Here is a 19317-nt window from a genome sequence, read left to right as displayed (position 1 = left end):
CAAGCTCTTTAGTTCTGGGAAAAAATGTTTTAATAATGTCAAAGAAGGTGGGAGAAGCCTTTCATCACTCTGCTAATCATTCCATTAAGTGTGGAATAACTTCATCACTCGCGCTAGTTCGTCTTAAAATCACACATTCTATCTGGCTTTCAGCAGCGAGAACTTATTTCTTTTTATATGTATGCTGGTAACTCGGCAGATTTGTCGTCTAATTTAATGAATCATATATTATTTAATCATTTCAAATTGATTTCTGCGATAAGACTTGTGCCGATGGCTTTCAGACAAATTCAATTCTGCCTCCAAACATGCTTTATTAGATGAATTAGGGCTCCCTTAACAAGACTGTGACGTAGCCTTCCATAATTGGTGTGTAGGCTTGACCGTGGTAAGTGGATTACACATTATCTGCCTCTCCTGCTCTTTGTACTGAGCCCCGGCTCTGGCCAGATGAGCCGTGGACTTGTGTGCGAAGTCAGTTTTCTTTGGCAGCCTGCTGGTGAACCTCGTGGATTCGCTCAAATGTTTATTTGGATCCTGAACTTTGAAAACATTCCAGTCTCTTCCTACAAATGAGTAACCCGAGCGGAGAGAAAAAAACAGCAACACTTTAACTTGAGCTCGCCTCCCAGCGAGTGTTTCCGTCGAGGAAAAATACGGGGTTACAGGATTGAATTGTGACTCGTTCGAATTCAAAGAAAGGTTTCAAACACGGTGAGCAGCTGCTCGACGTTTGTCCCGCGTCTAGTGGTGTAATTATTCTGAACAGGACGTTATTAAACACCGCGGCGTTACCCGGCAGCGCAGGTCTTATCGTCGATGAACACTATTAACAAAACGCCAGAATGAAAACGGCCTTCGCTCCATCTCTGTCAGGGCGGCGAAGTCACTAGCACAAAATGGCATTTCGCTTCATAATTGCCTGACCCTTCGTGGTGCGGGTCAGCCGGGTAGCGGCAGCACAACACAAATGCAAATAATGAAAAGGGGAACTCCTGAGGGGATCGCGAGGTTCGGCTTTTATTGTTTGGTTTAAGCAAGGATCTGGTGAACAGTTTTTTTGAAACATTTTAAAGGTCCTATATTGTGCAAATTTTTATTTTCCAACAGTAAGCGTTTATAGCCTGTCGGGGGACTCTACAGAGATGACAAAATCCATCCTTCTATGTGCGAGAAAACCTACATCTGAAAAATAATCCCTTTGTAATTCGCTGATACCACTGATGCTCATTGATGCCATGTTTGAGCTGACGTCTGAGACATCTGTGATGTCACAAATCAATCAATCAATCAATCAAATTTTATTTGTATAGCACCTTTCATACAATGACTTGCAACTCAAGGTGCTTAACAGCAATTAAAATATTAGTAAAGATAAAAGAAAAATAGCAATGATACCTATTCCTGGTGTTCATTCCACCGCTTGAGAACATCTCGTTGCTATATTGTTCTTCCCTTCTCATCAAGGTTCAACATCAATTTTTGTTTAAACTCAAACTTTTTGCAGGGGCCTATAAACAGAGGGCTAAATATGCTGTTACTTTGAGGGTTTTTAGTCTTGTTTTTGGTTAAATAATCATAACAGTCTTCCTATGTTTAGTTAGCTACAGCTACCACCAGCTACGGCCACCAACTCCCCTCTTCTCTACTTTCTTTTGCGCGCTTGTCTTGATTGATGCGGCTGTCCTGTCAGTGCCATCAAGTATGACTGATAGGAATCTAGACAAGAACGAGGAGGAGAGAGGCAGTAATTATCTAATTGTTAACCCACTCAAGGTAGAGGCCCATAAATCTGAAACTGCTTGCACAAATGACTCGTGTGCAGCCTTTATAAAAGTTTAATTGGCTCATATAATTAGCACAGGCAAGTATGTGACATGTGTATGGGAGGGGAAAAATGACCGCTGTCTTGGATTGAGTCATATGCCTGTCATGACACTAAATATTATTCTTGTTATGTGTAATTTATAGCTTTAGCGGTTCCATTTATTTCCAGATCTTTGTCATGTACGACTCCTGCACATTCTATCTCCTTTGATTGTTGTTGTCATCTGCAACCTAGTAGAGGTGTCGGCGAGGAGCTGGAAGTACATTTTTGTGACATCATAAAGGGCTGTGCACTGTGCGCAGCAAGTCAACGAGGTCAAGAATTTACTGGCCTCATTCCCGGTGTGTTCAAGATTCAAGATCTTTCGTCAACAAAATGTTTAGGATTCTCTCGGCACACGTGCACGTTGTTTTATTATTGTTTTATAGAAATATTGCACACATAAATGAGTTTTTTAAAAAAAAAAAAAATAAGACGCTGAATGTAAAAGACATAAAACCTCCGTATTTACAGAATGAAATGAAATAATTCATAGTGTGACATTACATTCATTGGCAGGCTGATGTTATGGCTGGAAAATGGTCAGTGCGGTCAGTTCATTCTGCAGTCTAACAATCTCAGGTGAATCTCCGGCTGTTTTCCTCCGTGCTGGTGCACCCCTGGGTGCAGCGGGGCCCTCCGTGCTGTGCAGGAGCACCACCGCCTGCCGCCACTGGGGTAGCGGGCCGGGCCGAGCCTCGTGTGCGCGCCCGCTCGGGCTCGGATCCTGTGTCACCTGAACGCGTCACCTGTCCCGCAGAAGTGGGACCGGACGCCGCCGTCCACAGGTAAAAGCCTCCGCGGCGACATAAAGGCGCGGGCGTGACGTTTCAAAGCGTCCCTTCCATTTTCCCGTCATTCCAGGTTTTGCCGCCGCTGCCGTCGAGCGGAGATTATGCGGATTAACTGCTGTGGGGGGATTAGACGACGCCGAGGGGAGGCATAAACAAACCCGCAGTCGAATAGACAGTGGTGTTTTTTTTTTGTTATTATTATTATTATTTTTTTTTGGCGTCGATGGCGCTGCGCGACGCGTGTGAAGCATCTTGCGGGAAAAAGGTGAGAAAAGTTGTAGCTCTGCAGCGGAGACCGTGCGCGTTGCCGCGTGACGGAGGATCTCGCTTCTTCGGCGCTACTTTGCAGAATGCGCTTTCACTGGGGGCTTCCCTCCGAGGTGTTGCGAAGGCGCACATTTCGAATTACATTAATGCCCTTTTTTCCTAAACACACGTCAAGGTCGTAGTCATCCGCACTGAGCTTCACCTTCACCACAATTGGGACGCGCCACGCACTCTTTTTTTGGATGACACACTTTTAACCTCGAGTCGTATTTTTTATTTATTTATTTATTTTTTGTCCACACAGGCAGCTAGAGTGTCACCATCTCAGATGACAGCGCATCTAATGTTTTGTAACGGATTAGTGTTCTGCAACCAATACTAAACACTTGTAACGCTTTTGAAGTTGCAAACGGTTCTAGTGCAGAAGGACGAGCACTCATTTCCCGTGTGTGTTTTGCAGAGTGTCAGTGAGAGCCTGGCCCCCTTTTGTTTTTAGTGAATGTGTTTTTTCTTGTATGTCCTGACTGTTTTGGCTCATGGAATATAGAATATAGCAGCAATAATCATCCTAAAGTTAAAAACAGCTTGTTGCAGTCCAACCGATCACCGTGCTGCAAACTCATTTTATTTTTCTTTTGCATGAATGACACCGTGCCACCACAGGAAAGGGGAAAACAGGTAGGCACGACAGTATGTCACACACGTTTCACCAATCATTGTCAATAAGGAAAAGTAGACATCAGTATCTGAGTGCGTCCCACTCCCCCCTCTCTGCTGTGTCTGTAGCCATGAGTCAGTTTCGGGCGCTGGTCGGGGCCCTCAGGGGCGGCCGAGCTGGGGGCAGCTGGTGGCTGCGAGGCTCTGTGGGAGCCCGCTCCAGGTGCTACCTTGACCCAAGCAGGGGCTGCTCCTCCGAGGCCGTTCCTTCGGCCGTTGCCAGTAGCTCCAGCTATGTGGAAGAGATGTACTTTGCGTGGCTGGAGGATCATAAGAGTGTCCACAAGGTAACATCAGTGAGATGATAAAGATGACCACTTGCTTTTTGCACATTTTGCTTGAAAGGTTTGGTTTGATGCTAACTGTACTGCGCAATACCAAACATTCAATTTAATGGTCCTTATGGGTGGGATGGAGTGTGAGAAATGTTTTCCATCAGCAACATGTGACTATAACCTAAGTCAATGCTTTACTTCTTTTACATGAAAATGTGTGGTAAATGTACAGGTATGGAAATGGGCCCCTTTGTGATGTCACAGAGGGCATGTGTATATATTGACAGAACACTGAACCAGGATCCATCCTGTGAGACCACGTTATGGCCTCATTATTTTTGTCACCTTCCAAAGGTGTGGAAGTTATAAGAAAACACAATTTTTAACTGGAAATGAACTTGAGTTTTTGTGAAATATGCAGCTTTCTGGCTGTAGCTTTTATTTTTGTTTAAATGCACCGTTGTCTGGGATGAGAAACAAAAATCCAGTGTACCTTTAAATCCAGAAATGCATCGACAGCAGTCAGCGAAAGTGTTACTGAATCTGCTATCCTCGTCCTCCCGCTAGTCCTGGGACACTTTCTTCCGGAACATCCAGGCCTCCAGCCCGTCTGGCGAGGCGGGCAAGCCACGCCCCTCCGCTCTGCTCCAGGGCCGAGTGCAGTCCCTCTCACCTGACACCACAGAGAAGGTGGTGGAGGACCACCTGGCTGTGCACACCCTCATTAGAGCCTACCAGGTACCAGAGTGCCCAGCAGACACACAAACACACACACACACACACACACACACACACACACACACACACACACACAGCAGCTGTTATTAACTTAAAGTGATGTTGCTAAAACAAATCGTAAGACTTCGTAAGATCACTAGTAGCCATCCGTTCAAACTTCAATGCAGGGTCTCTGCACAGAACCGAGATGCCATCGACCTCACGGCCGGCGTGTTTTGTGTGGGGAAAAACGCATCAAACGAAAACCCACCAGGTCAACTGGCGCTGAGAGCTGTTGACGCCTGGCGTCCCCGTATTAAAAGGAATATACAATTTGTTTGTCGCCACGTGAGGTTATGCAAATGGAAAGATTAAGTCCAACCCACTTAGCCCGGCTGCTTTTTGAAAAGAGAACTATCAAAGAGACTACTTAAGCGAAACAGGTGGCGGCGCGTTCCCTCGCCCTCAAATTAATTCGAGGAATTATCGGAGGGATTTATTAAATTCCGTCTATTGGCAACGGCGTCGCTTTTATTCCCACTTTGCTCCAATCCTGGTGGGAAATTGTGCGTACGCGCGTGTGCATGCGTGTCTGTGTGCATGGAAGTAAGTCCTGTGGGGTTTCTTTCGCAGAGATGATGACCTATTACTGGGAGCTTATTCTTCCATTCATGCTCAGTGACGTGATGGCTGCCCCCCCCCCCCCGCTGAGTCTCACTCTTTCCCCAGCCGTCGTTTCCTCTTTCTTTCTTGACTGTCCCCATCCCTTCTTTTTTTTGACTCCTCTTCTCCCATGTCTGGTCTGTCCGCTTCTTTGTTTTTTTTTGCAGATTCGCGGTCACCACGTGGCCCAGTTAGACCCACTGGGGATCCTGGAAGCTGATCTGGACTCCTTTGTTCCCTCTGACCTGATCACTAGCCTAGATAAGTTAGGTACGCATGCAACTCATTGGAATAACGCACACAATTCTGAAAGATGGGGGGGGGGAATCAGTTTCTTGTTTTAAGATTGAAATTTTTTTATTTAGCTCCCATATCGTTGAAAAATCACTTAACCGATGGTTTCTAACAGTAACATTTGTCTCACCATTGAAAAGAGAAAAAGTGTGCCTCATCACACAGTTGCGAAAATCAGCTCTTTGTGATGTCAGAGAGGGCACGGAGACCTGAGGGAAACTTTGTGACAAGGCCTGCAGTCCTGATGAGCTGTGTATCAACGGGACTGCTTGTTAGCTGGTTATGTAAATCCTGGCGTAGGCCTGAGGCTTTGTGCAGAGGATGTACTGTAAAGAACACCTCCGTTTTCAAATCCCCCTTTCACATTAAAGGCATGGAGTGAACCCACAGGCAGGGTGTATGCTGATTAGATTCCTACTATAGAACTCTGCCCCTCTAATTACCTCTGGATATACTGCATTTGCTCAAGGATCTCAGTCATGATCGTGTTATTGTGCGTTGGTGGCCAAACTTCAAAAGACCCAGTTGGCTCATAAGAAAAATACCCCATTTGTTTTTTCTGGATGCAGTGGAGTTTTTTTTTTTCTTTTTTTTAACTTGCACTCGTCCATGTAAATGTTTGTGCACAGGTCCGTTGCACTCCATGGCGTAATACGTGTAATCAGGGTAAAGTGTTCTCTTCCATGTCAGAATACAGGTCAGATCAGGTCCTAATCAAAGTCCCACGGCCGGTAAAGAGACTCGAGATACTACGTTTCCTGGATGCTGTTATCGATGATCAGCGTCTGTCAGGACACAGTGTTGCGTTGCGTATCGTCACCAGGGTTGTAGCTTCCTAATGAAGGCTAATGACGGCCTGCGTGGCATCTTTATTTGGTCAGCAGATAGGATGGGAGTCTATTCTCGGCCCCCCCTTTGTCTTTGCTGTGGTCCTAATATGATTTGCACCTGTCTCCTCTTATGTTTCCTGCCATGTTGAGCTTGGCCAGCTCTCTCAGGTGGGCTTTGTCAACACGGAGACGTATGCGGTGCTGTCAAATGCAGTATCCCTGCACAAAGCTCATCCATTAACAGCTTTTTTATGTTGTGATGGAGCTTCATTTTTGCGTCAGAAGCTGGTTCAAGGTGATAAGATCAGCTGCAAAGCTGTGCAATCAAAACCTCTGATGTTTGAGCTTCTTCACTGCTTTTTTTTTAGACTATAAACACTGTTGTGAATTTTGAGACTTCAACTTATATATTTTTCCTTATGGAAAACTATGGCTGAATAGCTAAAGGTCCCACATTTGATCAATTTTCAGTTTACACTTTATTATGCATTTCAAACCTGAATGAATTGTCTCACTGACTACCTAAAAAAAACAACCTCTGTAGACGTGGTGGTATCACTCACTATCGGTGCCCTCTCTGACATCACAAAGAGATAATTTCCACAATAAGTGCTGTTGTACACATTGTCTGAAAAGTAGAACAACCTAAAGAAGAAGAAAAAATGTAAACTTTTTATTTCTATGACAGAGGAGACACAGATTGCATGAAAACATTGATTGTGATTTCTTTTTTCTTTTTTTCTTTTTCATACCAAGGGACCTTTAAATTTATTCATGTTTTGAGTAGATACACACATTGCAACAAGTGAGTTCAAGGCTGTAGTTGAACTTCCCAGCAAAGCTATTTCTGTTTATGGAACTTAAGATGAAATATCATTTTTCTTCTGGACTGTTCAACCCAAAACAACAATGTCTTCTACTCTTCAGGTTTTTATGGTCTGCATGAGTCTGACTTGGACCGCAGCTTTCAGCTGCCCCCCACCTCCTTCATCGGAGGAGGCAACACCACCCTCCCTCTCCGAGAAATCATTCGCAGACTGGAGGTATTTTGTTTGTGTTCCTTTGCCTGCACGTGTCTTCCCGCCACAGGGTTCCTTCATTGTGTTGCTCTTTTCCAGACGTCCTACTGCGGCCACATCGGGGTGGAGTTCATGTTCATCAACAATGTGAGCCAGTGTCAGTGGATTCGGCAGAAAATCGAGACTCCAGGAATCATGCAGTTCACCAACACCGAGAAGAGAACTTTGCTCGCCCGCCTGATCAGATCCACAAGGTTGGCAATTTAATAAACGACTGATCAGCTGCAGTGACGGCGCGATACCTCACTGATAGTTATAGTTCACAGCAAGGACATTCACATCCTAAACACTCTTGTTGTGCATGCATATATCTGAATAGATATACAATTGTTCATTTGTCATGGAAGCTTATTGCCGTCTTTAATAAACAACCTCAGCTCGCTGCAGTGACACTGAATAGATCCTCTGTAAACCATCTCAATCTCCAAACCCGCGCAATGGTTTCCCAAACAAACGCTGCTTCAGTGAAGAATGATCCTCCCACAAACTGACTCTTGTTTTCCTGTCCAGGTTCGAGGACTTCCTGGCCAGGAAGTGGTCGTCGGAGAAACGTTTTGGTCTGGAGGGCTGCGAGGTGCTGATCCCTGCTCTCAAAACCATCATCGACAAGTCGAGCGCCTCAGGCATAGACAGTGTGATCATGGGGATGCCTCACCGGTACTGTGCATCCTCCGTTCTCTCACTTGGCACTTCAATAATTGCACACAACTAATTTCCTTTGTGTTTGAACTAAGTGACCAACCCATGGACATAAACTGCTGCACCTTCTGTTTTTACTGTATTTTACTTTTAAGTTATTCTGTATTTTATGTCCTGAAGTGTTGTTGTTGTCTCCCACGTTGGTGAGCCAAAGACAATTTTCCACCCTGGTGGACATTAAAGATTGATTCTATTCTATTCTATTCTATTCTATTGAACTCAGCGGTCGACTCAACGTCTTGGCTAACGTGATCCGTAAGGAACTGGACCAGATCTTCTGTCAGTTTGACCCCAAGTTAGAAGCCGCCGACGAGGTGAGCTTGATGCATGACGGCATTCTGACGGTACAGTGGTTCCAATGGCATTTCACTCCCCTCTCCCCCTCTTTTTTCTTCCACCTGTAGGGTTCCGGCGATGTCAAATACCACCTTGGGATGTTTCACGAGAGGATCAACCGCGAGACGGACCAGAACATTATGCTGTCTCTCATGGCGAACCCCTCCCACCTGGAGGCCGTGGATCCAGTGGTTCAGGGCAAGGCCAAAGCTGAGCAGTTCTACAGAGGTGACACTGAGGGGAACAAGGTAACAGTTTGACCTGGCGCTGCAAGCTGCATTGTCGAGATTTAGTGAATAGTGAGATCTCACTTTCAGGTTGTCAAACTGCATAAAAGGTGTTTTCAGTCAGTGTCTGGGAGCCAAGTGGGTGCCAAAGAGATAAATGCTGATCCTGCAGTCGTGACTGGTTTGGTTTTTGTATCAGAATAAGACCGGCCTTGATGTTTTTTTTCGGTCAACCTGTTGTTTACTTTGCCCTCGACTTGACGTTGGCGAGAAGTTAGCTAAACAAACCAGCGCATAGTAATCACAGGGCAACGACACAAAGCTAATACCTGCCGTTGCATAAACGGAAAGACCTCGACCTTTCCTTGGTAACGAATCTGACGAGCCGGCATAAACGTGATGGTCCAAGTTTTTCCTTCCCCATTACACACTAATGACCGTTGCATGACCCACTGACTTCGAAGGCCTGTTCCGCGCAGGTGATGTCCATCCTGATACACGGCGATGCAGCCTTCGCTGGGCAGGGAGTCGTGTACGAGACCTTCCACCTCAGCGAGCTGCCGTCCTACACCACGCACGGTACAATCCACGTGGTGGTCAACAACCAGGTACTGGGCGGTCCAATGAAACAGACAACGATATGCACATTACAATCCTTGATTCTTTTGTATAAAAGTCCAGTGTGTAAAATTTTTAAGGAAGCCCAGTATTAAAGGTAGCCAGGCTGACTGCGTGTTTTCTATTTAGGACACTGTCAGGCAGGCTTCTGGCAGTGCAAATGGCAGCTAACTCGGAGCAAGGCCCTTATTGCTCTATGTATATTTTATTACATTTTTTTAATATTCATTTTAAAGATTTGCATTAAAAAGAATAGATCAGTTGCGCAAAGGCCTTTTAATCAGATGTAATGTTATGTATGTATGTTATGTAATCCAGTATTAAGTGTGAACTGTTCCTTTTCCTACTGTACATCTATATTCCAATTTGATTCAGTTTGATTAATCGTCATGCGAGTGCGGTCTAATGCAATGCGAGCGTCGCCCCTCAGATTGGCTTCACCACGGACCCCCGGGTGGCCCGCTCCTCCCCCTACCCCACGGACGTGGCGCGGGTCGTCAACGCGCCCATCTTCCACGTCAACGCCGACGACCCCGAGGCCGTCATGTACGTGTGCCGCGTGGCCGCCGAGTGGAGGGCCACCTTCAACAAGGACGTGGTCATCGACCTGGTGAGACACGGCTGGGCTGTTAGTGGCTATTTTGGGGCGGGGGGGCGGGGGGTGTTTGGGTGGTGTTGGTGGGTCGTCGGGGCTAAACGCAAACCCCTGTTTGCAAACCGTTTGCGTCCGCGCAGGTGAGCTACAGGCGCTTCGGCCACAACGAGATGGACGAGCCCATGTTCACCCAGCCGCTCATGTACAAGCAGATCCGTCGGCAGGAGCACGTGCTGAAGAAGTACTCGGACAGGCTGATTGCCGAGGGCATGGTGACGCTGCAGGAGTTTGAGGTTGGTGATGGAACGCTCTCGGGGATCCTGTTCGACGCACTTCTTTCCTTTTCTTTTCTTTTTGTGTCGACATCGTCAAGACTGCGTGTGCGCCTTAAATCACGCTGACTTATGACCCCGGACCTAAAGTAAATATGTTGTCTCGGCGCCGCTGTGTTTGAGTTTTAATTTACTCCCTCAGTTTCAATCACTGGGCCACTGAACCTTCTCACACACCGTGTATATATACGTATATATATTGCCCAATGGAGTTGAAGTATGTTTTAAGATTCAATGGAATTGCCCAGACTCTTCATCCAAAGGGAGAACTTTGCTTGCAGCATTTATTTCAAGCTTGTGTGTGTGTGTGTGTGTGTGTGTGTGTGTGTGTGTGTGTGTGTGTGTGTGTGTGTGTGTGTGTGTGTGTGTGTGTGTGTGTTAGACAGATGCTTTCTGTCGTGTTGCCTCTTGCAAAAAAAACCTTTTCCTAATAGCGCGGGGCCGAAACATTACACCTCGCCTCTGCTCGTCTGATCTACCGACGCCGCTCTGCGTTCAGTCACTCCTCCTCCCGCTGACGTTAAACTGTTTGCTCGTGGCCGTTTGTTGCCTCCGCTAATCGTTGCCAAACTTCGACGGCAGGAAGAAGTGGCCAAATACGACAAGATATGTGAAGAGGCTTACACCAGCTCCAAAGACGAGAAGATTTCGCACAACAGGCACTGGCTGGACTCGCCCTGGCCAGGTGAGTGACCCCTTTTTGCAATGCAGCGATTCAAATTTGGTCTCTTTTCTTCATTTTTTTCCCCTTCACAGTGACGGCTCTCCTCTGCGAATACGTTTGTTTCCGCTTGAGTGAAGCTGCCTGTCGCTCCCTCTAGGTTTCTTCACGACGGAGGGGGAGCCCAAGAGCATGAGCTGCGTTCCCACGGGACTGGATGAGGAGACTCTGCAGCACATTGGCCAGACAGCCAGCTCGGTCCCTCTGGAAGATTTTAGGATTCATCCTGGTGAGTTTGAAAAACAGAGTCGTGGCGATGCCCAAAATACACAAAATGGAGTAATTTGAGAGTAGACTGAAGCTATGAAGCATGTATTTGCCTACTCGTCCATGCTATGGCAGTTTCAGAGGCTTAACCCACCAAAAAAATAACCAGAAAACTGACTTTACAATGAGCAGCTGGAACCACGTTACCGAATTCCAATAATAACAAAGTCAACTTCTACACACCAAGATATAGCAAAATCTAAAGAAGAAGAAAAGAAAAAATAAATAAGTAAAAATAAATAAATACAATATTGCAAGCCCTAAAATTGTATGCTGATATTCTGCCAATCAGTCAGTGCATTTAAACACATAATTCAATTTTGCTTGTATTTTTCAATTATAATCCTCTTAAATTTGTTTTAAAATTGTATAACACTTTTGCTTTGTTTAAGATAATCTGACAAACGTCACCCCAGCAACAGAAATACACATGCTTTTCAGTATAATAAGAATGCTTAAAGTTTTTTGCGTGCGTGTGTTCCCCAGGTGTGTCCCGGATCCTGCGCAGTCGAGCCGAGCTGGTGAAGAACCGGCAGATGGACTGGGCCCTCGGGGAGTACATGGCCTTTGGCTCCCTCCTCAAGGAAGGCATCCACGTGCGACTCAGCGGGCAGGATGTGGAGCGGGGCACCTTCAGGTGAGTCTCGAGTGTGAAGGCAGCTCAACAACGCACACAAACCTGGATGCCCTTGTGTGATTGTCGCTACCGGCTAAGGTCGCACTGCGCATGAAGCGACGAGACCTCATGGCACGCCGTGCGCTGTGTGTGTACTTTGTAAATCACGTGTGGGCCAGATGTGAGATCACATTAATGCACCTCGTCCCACCTGCCTTCTGAACCTTGATCCCTATATTGCACCAGTCAACAGCGCGCTGCAGCAAACAGACACTCACCAATGCAGGCGACTGAATAATTTGCAGAGACACACAGCAAAACAGGAGAAACACCAGAATCACTACGGTGTCACTTGACATTGTCTACAGGATGGCTCCGTTATATGACTCATTCGCTCAGCAGAGGCTCAGTGCTTGCTTCACTGCTGGCTGCTGAGGACCTGCAGGAAGCCGGTTTATTCTGGTGTACAAGTGCTGCAAAACTACAGTAGATAGATGTGAAATAATGGCACATAAAATCATCTGACAGCATGTTTTGTATTTAGGGCCACTGTCCGACGGGCGCAGCGCAAGATGGCAGCTAACTAGGAGCGAGACCCTAATTGCTTTATGTATATTCTTATATACATTATATGAGAACCGTTCTATAGGAAAAAACAAATTTCTTTTATTGTGCTGTGAGTATATACTTTTCTTAATGTATTTATGGGCAGTAAGTTAAGCTTTTACCAACATAAAAATCGTAAATCAAGCCAAATTTTACACACTGGGCCTTTAACCTGTCTCTTAAATCTGGAATTTGGAATTGGGAATCTGCCCCCTTCAACACTGTGACGGCTTCATCACTCCTCAAGCTGTGCGCCGACTCCGGGAGGCCTGAAACCGGAGGACGGAGGCGACCGTGGAGCCGCTTCACGACAGCAAATTTGTATTAGTCGGCTGTGGACAAGGTGGCGCTGCCACTGTGACAGACAGGAAGCATCAGCAAAGTCTCCGGGGATTCCTGAAGCCCACATGGCGTTGTCATGTTAAGGAGAGGAATGGATGACACGTGACGGAAACCAGTCCCCCCCCCCCCCCCCCCAACCCACTGCTTGGGTCTCATTTGCCCCCTATCGTTCCTCCACCGGCACCGTCTCTGCTGACACAACCGTCGGCCACACGGCGACATACATCACGCTCACTAACAAGAGGCTGCGGAGCCTCTTCGCTTCCCATTTGCAGCTGACACCTACCTCGCCGGGTCTGCCGTCCCCTTTGGCAGGGTGAAATTTCAGAACTGCCCTAATTAGAAGAGACGGCACAACATCCACCTGTTGTTTGCATACATAGACGTTAACCTGCTGAAGATCTTTTAAAGAAGACTTTTTCGAAATATGCAATTTCAAAGAAATGTAAAAAGAGGTTATTTTATCTTCCCCCTAAATATACACAACCCCCCACACCCACACACATGAACAAGCACACACACCGCCACCACTTTGTGCTTTCATCATTCTTAGGAGCCGAGCATATTGGCATGATACACTTGAGTGGGCTCGCTCGGGGTTCCTGTGCGTGCACGTGACGGCGTGGACTAATGGATTGAGCCCGTCGTGTTTGGGTGGCGAGCGCCACCCCCCATCCCTGACTAATGGGGCCCCTAGGCAGGGGAGGTGCACGCAGGCCAGTGCGCATGTACATGTGTGTCTTGCCAAGAGACGAAAGAGGCACGCACGCAGGTTATGAGGCAATCCCGGAGAAAGAACTGTTGTTGAAAGTTAGGGACTTAACTCGTTTAATGAAGGGCGCCCCCATTTTTTCCTACATTTTTTTTGGGCTTGTGAAGCATTCAAAAAAGCAAAAAAAAAAAAATTTGCATCATGTGCCCCTGGTTATTCCAGCTTTATGGTTGAGATTAATCGCGTGAACCAAAATCAAGATCATCTTATCTACTCGTTTGGAAGAAACATATCAATTTCCCGATAAAAATCAATACATTTCTGTCCTGCGTTTCATCAGCCTGACCGTTACATAACCTCCGGCTCTGGTTGTGTGTCCGCTGCGTGTGTGTGTGTGTGTGTGTGTGTGTGTGTGTGTGTGTGTGTGTGTGTGTGTGTGTGTGTGTGTGTGTGTGTGTGTGTGTGTGTGTGTGTGTCATCTGAGTGATGTTAAAGGGCTTTAAGTGATTGTGTGATTCCTGCAAGGGGAGCGAGCCGACTGGCAGAGCTCGTTAGCACTTGGCTCTTTGCTTCTATCAAATCCTGTTGGAGCTCACGCTGACCGGGGCGGGAGAGGAGCAGAGGATGGGGACTCATGCTGGAGTGGCTTCACATGATGGAGGCTGCTGTATTGTTTTTGCATGTCTTTATGTATGACTGCATTAAAACGAACGTCCTGAAAGCAGATGGTTGTTTTGCGCAGCCGTCTGTGAAAATAGCCTCAAAGAAAATTTTTATTGGTTGAAATAGTCACCATTCAGAAACGTATTAATAGTTTACTAATAATTTAAATGAATACATACAGTGTAAGGAAAAAAAGAAATGCGCGTTTTATAAGATAATAACATCCTGTATAATGTCTTGTTCTCTCTTGTCTTCCAGCCACCGCCATCACGTCCTGCACGACCAGGAGGTGGACAAACGGATCTGCGTCCCCATGAACCACTTGTGGGCTCACCAGGCTCCTTACACCGTCTGCAACAGTTCCCTGTCAGAATACGGGGTCCTCGGTGGGGGTTTTTGACTTCGGTTGTGCGCTACTTTGTTCGTCGATGACCTATTCTGGAACCAACTTATGCCGATTCGTCGTTTCAGGCTTCGAGCTTGGGTTCGCCATGGCCAGTCCCAACGCTCTGGTCCTGTGGGAAGCCCAGTTCGGAGACTTTCACAACACGGCCCAGTGCATCATCGACCAGTTCATCAGCTCAGGACAGGCCAAGTGGGTCCGCAACAACGGCATCGTCCTGCTGCTGCCGCACGGCATGGAGGGCATGGTGAGCAAAGTCTCCTCACATTCTATGCAGATAACATTGTAATGTTTGTGTTTTATTTCTTAGTCATCGGTTTTGTCTCCTGCTCCTTACCTTTTGTCCTCAGGGTCCGGAGCATTCGTCAGCTCGACCCGAACGCTTCCTGCAGATGAGCAACGATGATCCCGATCACTTCCCTGTAGGTTGAAATGCACCAGTTACTGCACGTCACCGCCTAAATGTTTACAGGTTGAAATATCAGAAGTGCTTTAAGTGAAATCTAAATCTTGTTTGGATTTTGTTTAAACATTCTTTTAGGTTGTTTTTTTTTTAACTCATTTTTGTTATTCTTTACACCTATTATTTCATCGAAAGGAGCTCAGTGGAGATTTTGAAGTCCAGCAACTGAGCGACTGCAACTGGATCGTGGTCAACTGCTCCACGCCTGCAAACTACTGCCACGTGATCAGACGGCAGATCATGCTGCCGTTCAGGAAACCGGTAAAGCGGTTAATTGCTCACACACTTGTGCACTTGTTTACATAGTGAATCAAAGTGACCAAAGTGGTTTCCAGCAAAATAAATTGTCTTGTGAAATCATATATAAGCCACATAAATAAAGTGTTGCAGTGCAGCTGGGATTTTAAAAGCCGTTCTGAAAAAAATAAGTTTTAAGCTTGGATTTTTGAAAGGTCAGGGATAGTGTGTTTAAGTTTTTAATAAACAAAATCTAATCAGATTGGAAAATATTTTACACTGGGATCAACGTTACAAACTAACCAATGTTCCAGTCGTGTCATATGCCAAAAAATGCATTTGTTGAAATGTGGCGCTCTGTTGTTCTTGATAAAGTCTAAATAGTTTGTGGCAGAAAGTTGAGCCAGAAACTATTTGCCCCCATTCGTACATCACATAGCTCTTTATTTTTATTTTTTTTATACCCACACAGTTTTCAGCCACAGTGAGTGTCTTAAGTGATCCCCAGTTGCATATGAATGCAATGCTTCACCAGGCATGAGAAAATTAGTTCCCGAGCAAATTAGTGAGTGCGCCAATGGGGGATAATACGGCTTGTTTTTTTTTCTGGATTTGAACTTCTGGATCTGGTCTGATGAGCGTAAAAAGTTTGATTTATTTAGTTTGGGAAGGAGATGTTTTCTCCAATGCCAATGTTGCGTGCTATATGGTGACAACAAATTAGCGTGAAAAGAGATAAAAGCTCTAATCTCTGGTGTCTTCTCCAAGCCTCTAATGAAGACATGGATGATGGAGTAAAGCTGCTGTTTGTCTGTGGCTCAATCTTTCCCCTCTTTTTTTCCCTTACAGCTGATCATTTTTACTCCAAAGTCGCTGCTGAGGCACCCGGATGCAAGGTCCGGTTTCGACGAGCTTGCAGAGGGTAAAATTTAGACGTTCTCAAATGAGAATAAGTCACATCAGGAAGTAAGAGGTGAACGCTGACGGGTAGCGGATCGTATTTGATGCTTTGCAGGGACTAAATTCAACAGGCTGATTCCAGATCAAGGCCCTGCAGCTGAGGACCCCGCCCAAGTGAAGAGAGTCATCTTCTGCACAGGAAAAGTCTACTATGAACTGGCTAAAGAGAGGAAACAGCAAAAATTAGAGAAGGACGTTGCCATCGTCCGACTGGAACAGGTGCAGCATTCCCACAATTCCACACCAGTTCCCCGTCTGTGGTTTCCTCTTTTTCTCATTCTCCGTTTCCTCCCCTCAGATCTCCCCATTCCCGTTCGACTTGGTCAGAGTGCAGACAGAAAAGTACGCCAATGCGGAGCTGGTCTGGTGTCAGGAGGAGCACAAGAACATGGGCTACTACGACTACGTCCGGCCGCGTCTCCTCACAGTGGTGGCCAACAAGAAGCCCGTTTGGTGAGCTTTGTTAACACTCACTTTCAGCTCAAAAACTAAACCAAGCTTGATAACCAAGTTTGTGTTTTGCCGCCGTTGTTGTTAGGTACGTTGGGCGAGACCCTGCAGCCGCTACTGCCACAGGAACCAAGTCCACTCACCTGAACGAGCTGAAGAGGTTCATGGACACGGCTTTCAACCTGAGCGCCTTCCAGGGGAGGAACTTGTAGTGGAGGACTGGAAATGAGCTGGAGGTGCAACTTCATCTCCAAACGCGACTAAAAAACAACTTTAAAAAAAAAATTAATAATAATAATAATAATAATAATTTTTTTTTTTAGTTTTGTGAAAGTTTAGAAGCCAATCTTAAATTAAAAGAATAATTCTTGTAATTGATAAGTAACATTAACAGACTTACTGAATGTCTGGACCTAAAGCACAACATAATATCTTTGGAAAAGTAAGTGATCCTCGCACGACGATGACCGCACGACGTGTCGATTGTATCCTCACAAATCATATGATGAAACTGACAAACACTATGACCGCACACAAATAATCAAAGTCAATTTTGTCTTATTAACCTCCAAATACTCATTATGATGTAATTTAACCTCAAACCAACTAGCTTGTAATTCAAGTAGTAGCAGTGTCATTTAGAGCAGCAATATTTAGCATTTTCACGGCTTCAAGGTTTGTTAGCCCTCTGTTGATAGCGTCCCGCCGAGACAAGAGACAAGGCAGTTTTGAAACGCTCTCAGAGGTTGTGATGACAGGGTGTGACATCACAAAGGGCATATATCAAAAAAAGAATGCTCTCCATCAGTTCTGAGTAGTTCACTGACTGGTTGCAGACACATTGCTGTTGACAACGGCACAATATTGGTGATGAGAATTTTGCATAATCTAGGACTGTTAAGTAACAAAGATGCCTCCATTCTTGCCTGCTAATAATAACGCCCACGTTCATTTTGTACCCCTTTATACATCAAATATAAATTTCAAAAGCCCTGAGTCCGGCGCTCAATACTTCTTTTTGTGCTTAAACAAGGGGCTGTGAATCACGAATCGCACATAAGGTGACTCCTGTGAAATTTAACGCCTCGGTAGGTTTCAGTGTCTCGTGTTTACTCCGGCTACCTGCTACTCAGAAGAGTCTGTATTTATTGTCACACCTCGCTTCACCGGGAGACAAGAGCCAGCTGGCACAGAGACTCACAGCCATGTTTTCTACTGAGGACATACGGCTCAGTTTCCTCCGTGGAGGCTGAGGCTCACGCATACACACACACACACACACACACACACACACACACACACACACACACACACCACGCCGAAGACGCGGCAAAAGCTTGAGAGGCTCTGAGAGCTGCACTGATGACTGGCTGTCACGTCAAAATCCCCAGATGTTTATTTACACCACTGTGCTTAGCTCCTCCAGTTTTATTCTTGCCGTTCAGCCACACCGCAGCTTACCTCTCCCTCCTCCAGCAGGAAGCGCTACCAATCAACCAATCACGCACAAACATATACCTAAATAATCTATTTAAGAAAGTCATGTTAGTTTTAGTTTGTTTGTTTGTTTTGTTTTTTAAGGACAACAAACAAAAGTCTGATTTGTACATTTCATGTCGAAGATGCGAAAAAAGAACTATGCAATAAAATACATTGAAGTTTAGCAGCACTCTTTGGTTGTGATTTTGGTTGCAGATTAAGTTTGATAGTGTAAAGGGGCCGTGTGTGTGTGTGTGTGTGTGTGTGTGTGTGTGTGTGTGTGTGTGTGTGTGTGTGTGTGTGTGTGTGTGTGTGTGTGTGTGCGTGCGCGTGCGCGTGCGCGCATTACATCTCCCTTCAATTTCTTCTTTGACAGTTGTGACCTCCTGGAAACAGCTGTGTGCTATAGCTGCTACTGAGGAGATGTGCACAGATGTTTTCACTTAAGTTTTATGAAGCGACCGGATGGCTTTTTTTTTTTTCCTTGCATAAAAATGGTGATTCATGGAAACGATACGGGAAGCCTTGAACTGTTGTTTTCCATCTCAACCTGGCCTAGATCGGCCTACTTGCATGTCACAGAGAGAGATTACATCCAATCACCTTTCAGGTTTTGTTGGCCCTTTGGAGTCACTTAAGGTTCATGTTCCATTCGCAATTTTGTGACTTAGTTTAATTTTTGTGTTTGTCATCTGCTTGGAAACCCTCATTTGGTTCACTGTTAACAGCTGTCCTCATATCCAGTCAAAGTTTTTTTTTTTTATTATTCTTTCCTTGACCTCCTATTGGCTACCCAAACACAACACACCAATCACCCCGTTTGCATCAAGCACTTCTACCTCATTAAATGAAGCGGGCATAGCAAACTGGCTGATTCATTATTTTCCCCAGATACCCAGAAATCAACTTAAAGCCGAAGCTGGCTGCCTATCATGAAATAGATTACAATTCAATCCTGTGTTTTGAATTACATTCAATTCTAATCCACATCCGTGACAATATTAAAATTAAAGTAAGTTCCCTTGGTTGTTTATTTATATTTAATTATTTATATGGATTGTGTATATATGATAAAACAACACGCAATA

The 19317-nt window shown here is 45.6% G+C and overlaps 1 protein-coding gene across 5 annotated transcripts; it reads left to right on the top strand.

The window, feature by feature from the left end:
• The first annotated feature begins 66 nt into the window (after positions 1–66).
• ogdhl (oxoglutarate dehydrogenase L) lies at positions 67–19155 on the top strand. Of its 5 annotated transcripts, none has more exons than XM_076018478.1 (25): positions 67–388; positions 2450–2655; positions 3592–3606; positions 3715–3932; positions 4488–4658; positions 5468–5570; positions 7352–7467; positions 7543–7697; positions 8014–8160; positions 8426–8516; positions 8607–8786; positions 9245–9373; positions 9814–9993; positions 10119–10271; positions 10893–10995; positions 11132–11260; positions 11785–11935; positions 14496–14623; positions 14709–14887; positions 14991–15062; positions 15239–15364; positions 16190–16262; positions 16356–16519; positions 16599–16753; positions 16839–18413. In XM_076018478.1, exons 4-25 carry the CDS (start codon positions 3717–3719, stop codon positions 16960–16962), a joined length of 3045 nt encoding a protein of 1014 aa, XP_075874593.1. In that variant the 5' UTR covers positions 67–388; positions 2450–2655; positions 3592–3606; positions 3715–3716; the 3' UTR covers positions 16963–18413. The 5 variants fall into 5 exon arrangements, with proteins under 5 accessions (XP_075874593.1, XP_075874592.1, XP_075874595.1 ...); XM_076018477.1 differs by lacking the exon at positions 67–388 and adding an exon at positions 500–714; XM_076018480.1 differs by lacking the exon at positions 67–388 and adding an exon at positions 18606–19155 and having other exon boundaries at positions 2082–2655; positions 16839–16986.
• The last annotated feature ends 162 nt before the right edge of the window (positions 19156–19317 follow it).

The sequence above is a fragment of the Nelusetta ayraudi genome, unplaced genomic scaffold, assembly GCF_046127955.1.
Source record: "Nelusetta ayraudi isolate G7.1 ecotype Tasmania unplaced genomic scaffold, CSIRO-AGI_Nayr_v1 ptg000008l, whole genome shotgun sequence".
Classification (NCBI taxonomy): Eukaryota; Metazoa; Chordata; class Actinopteri; order Tetraodontiformes; family Monacanthidae; genus Nelusetta; species Nelusetta ayraudi.
The sequence above is the reverse complement of the archived record's forward strand: the minus strand, read 5'-3'. Positions and strand labels throughout refer to the sequence as shown.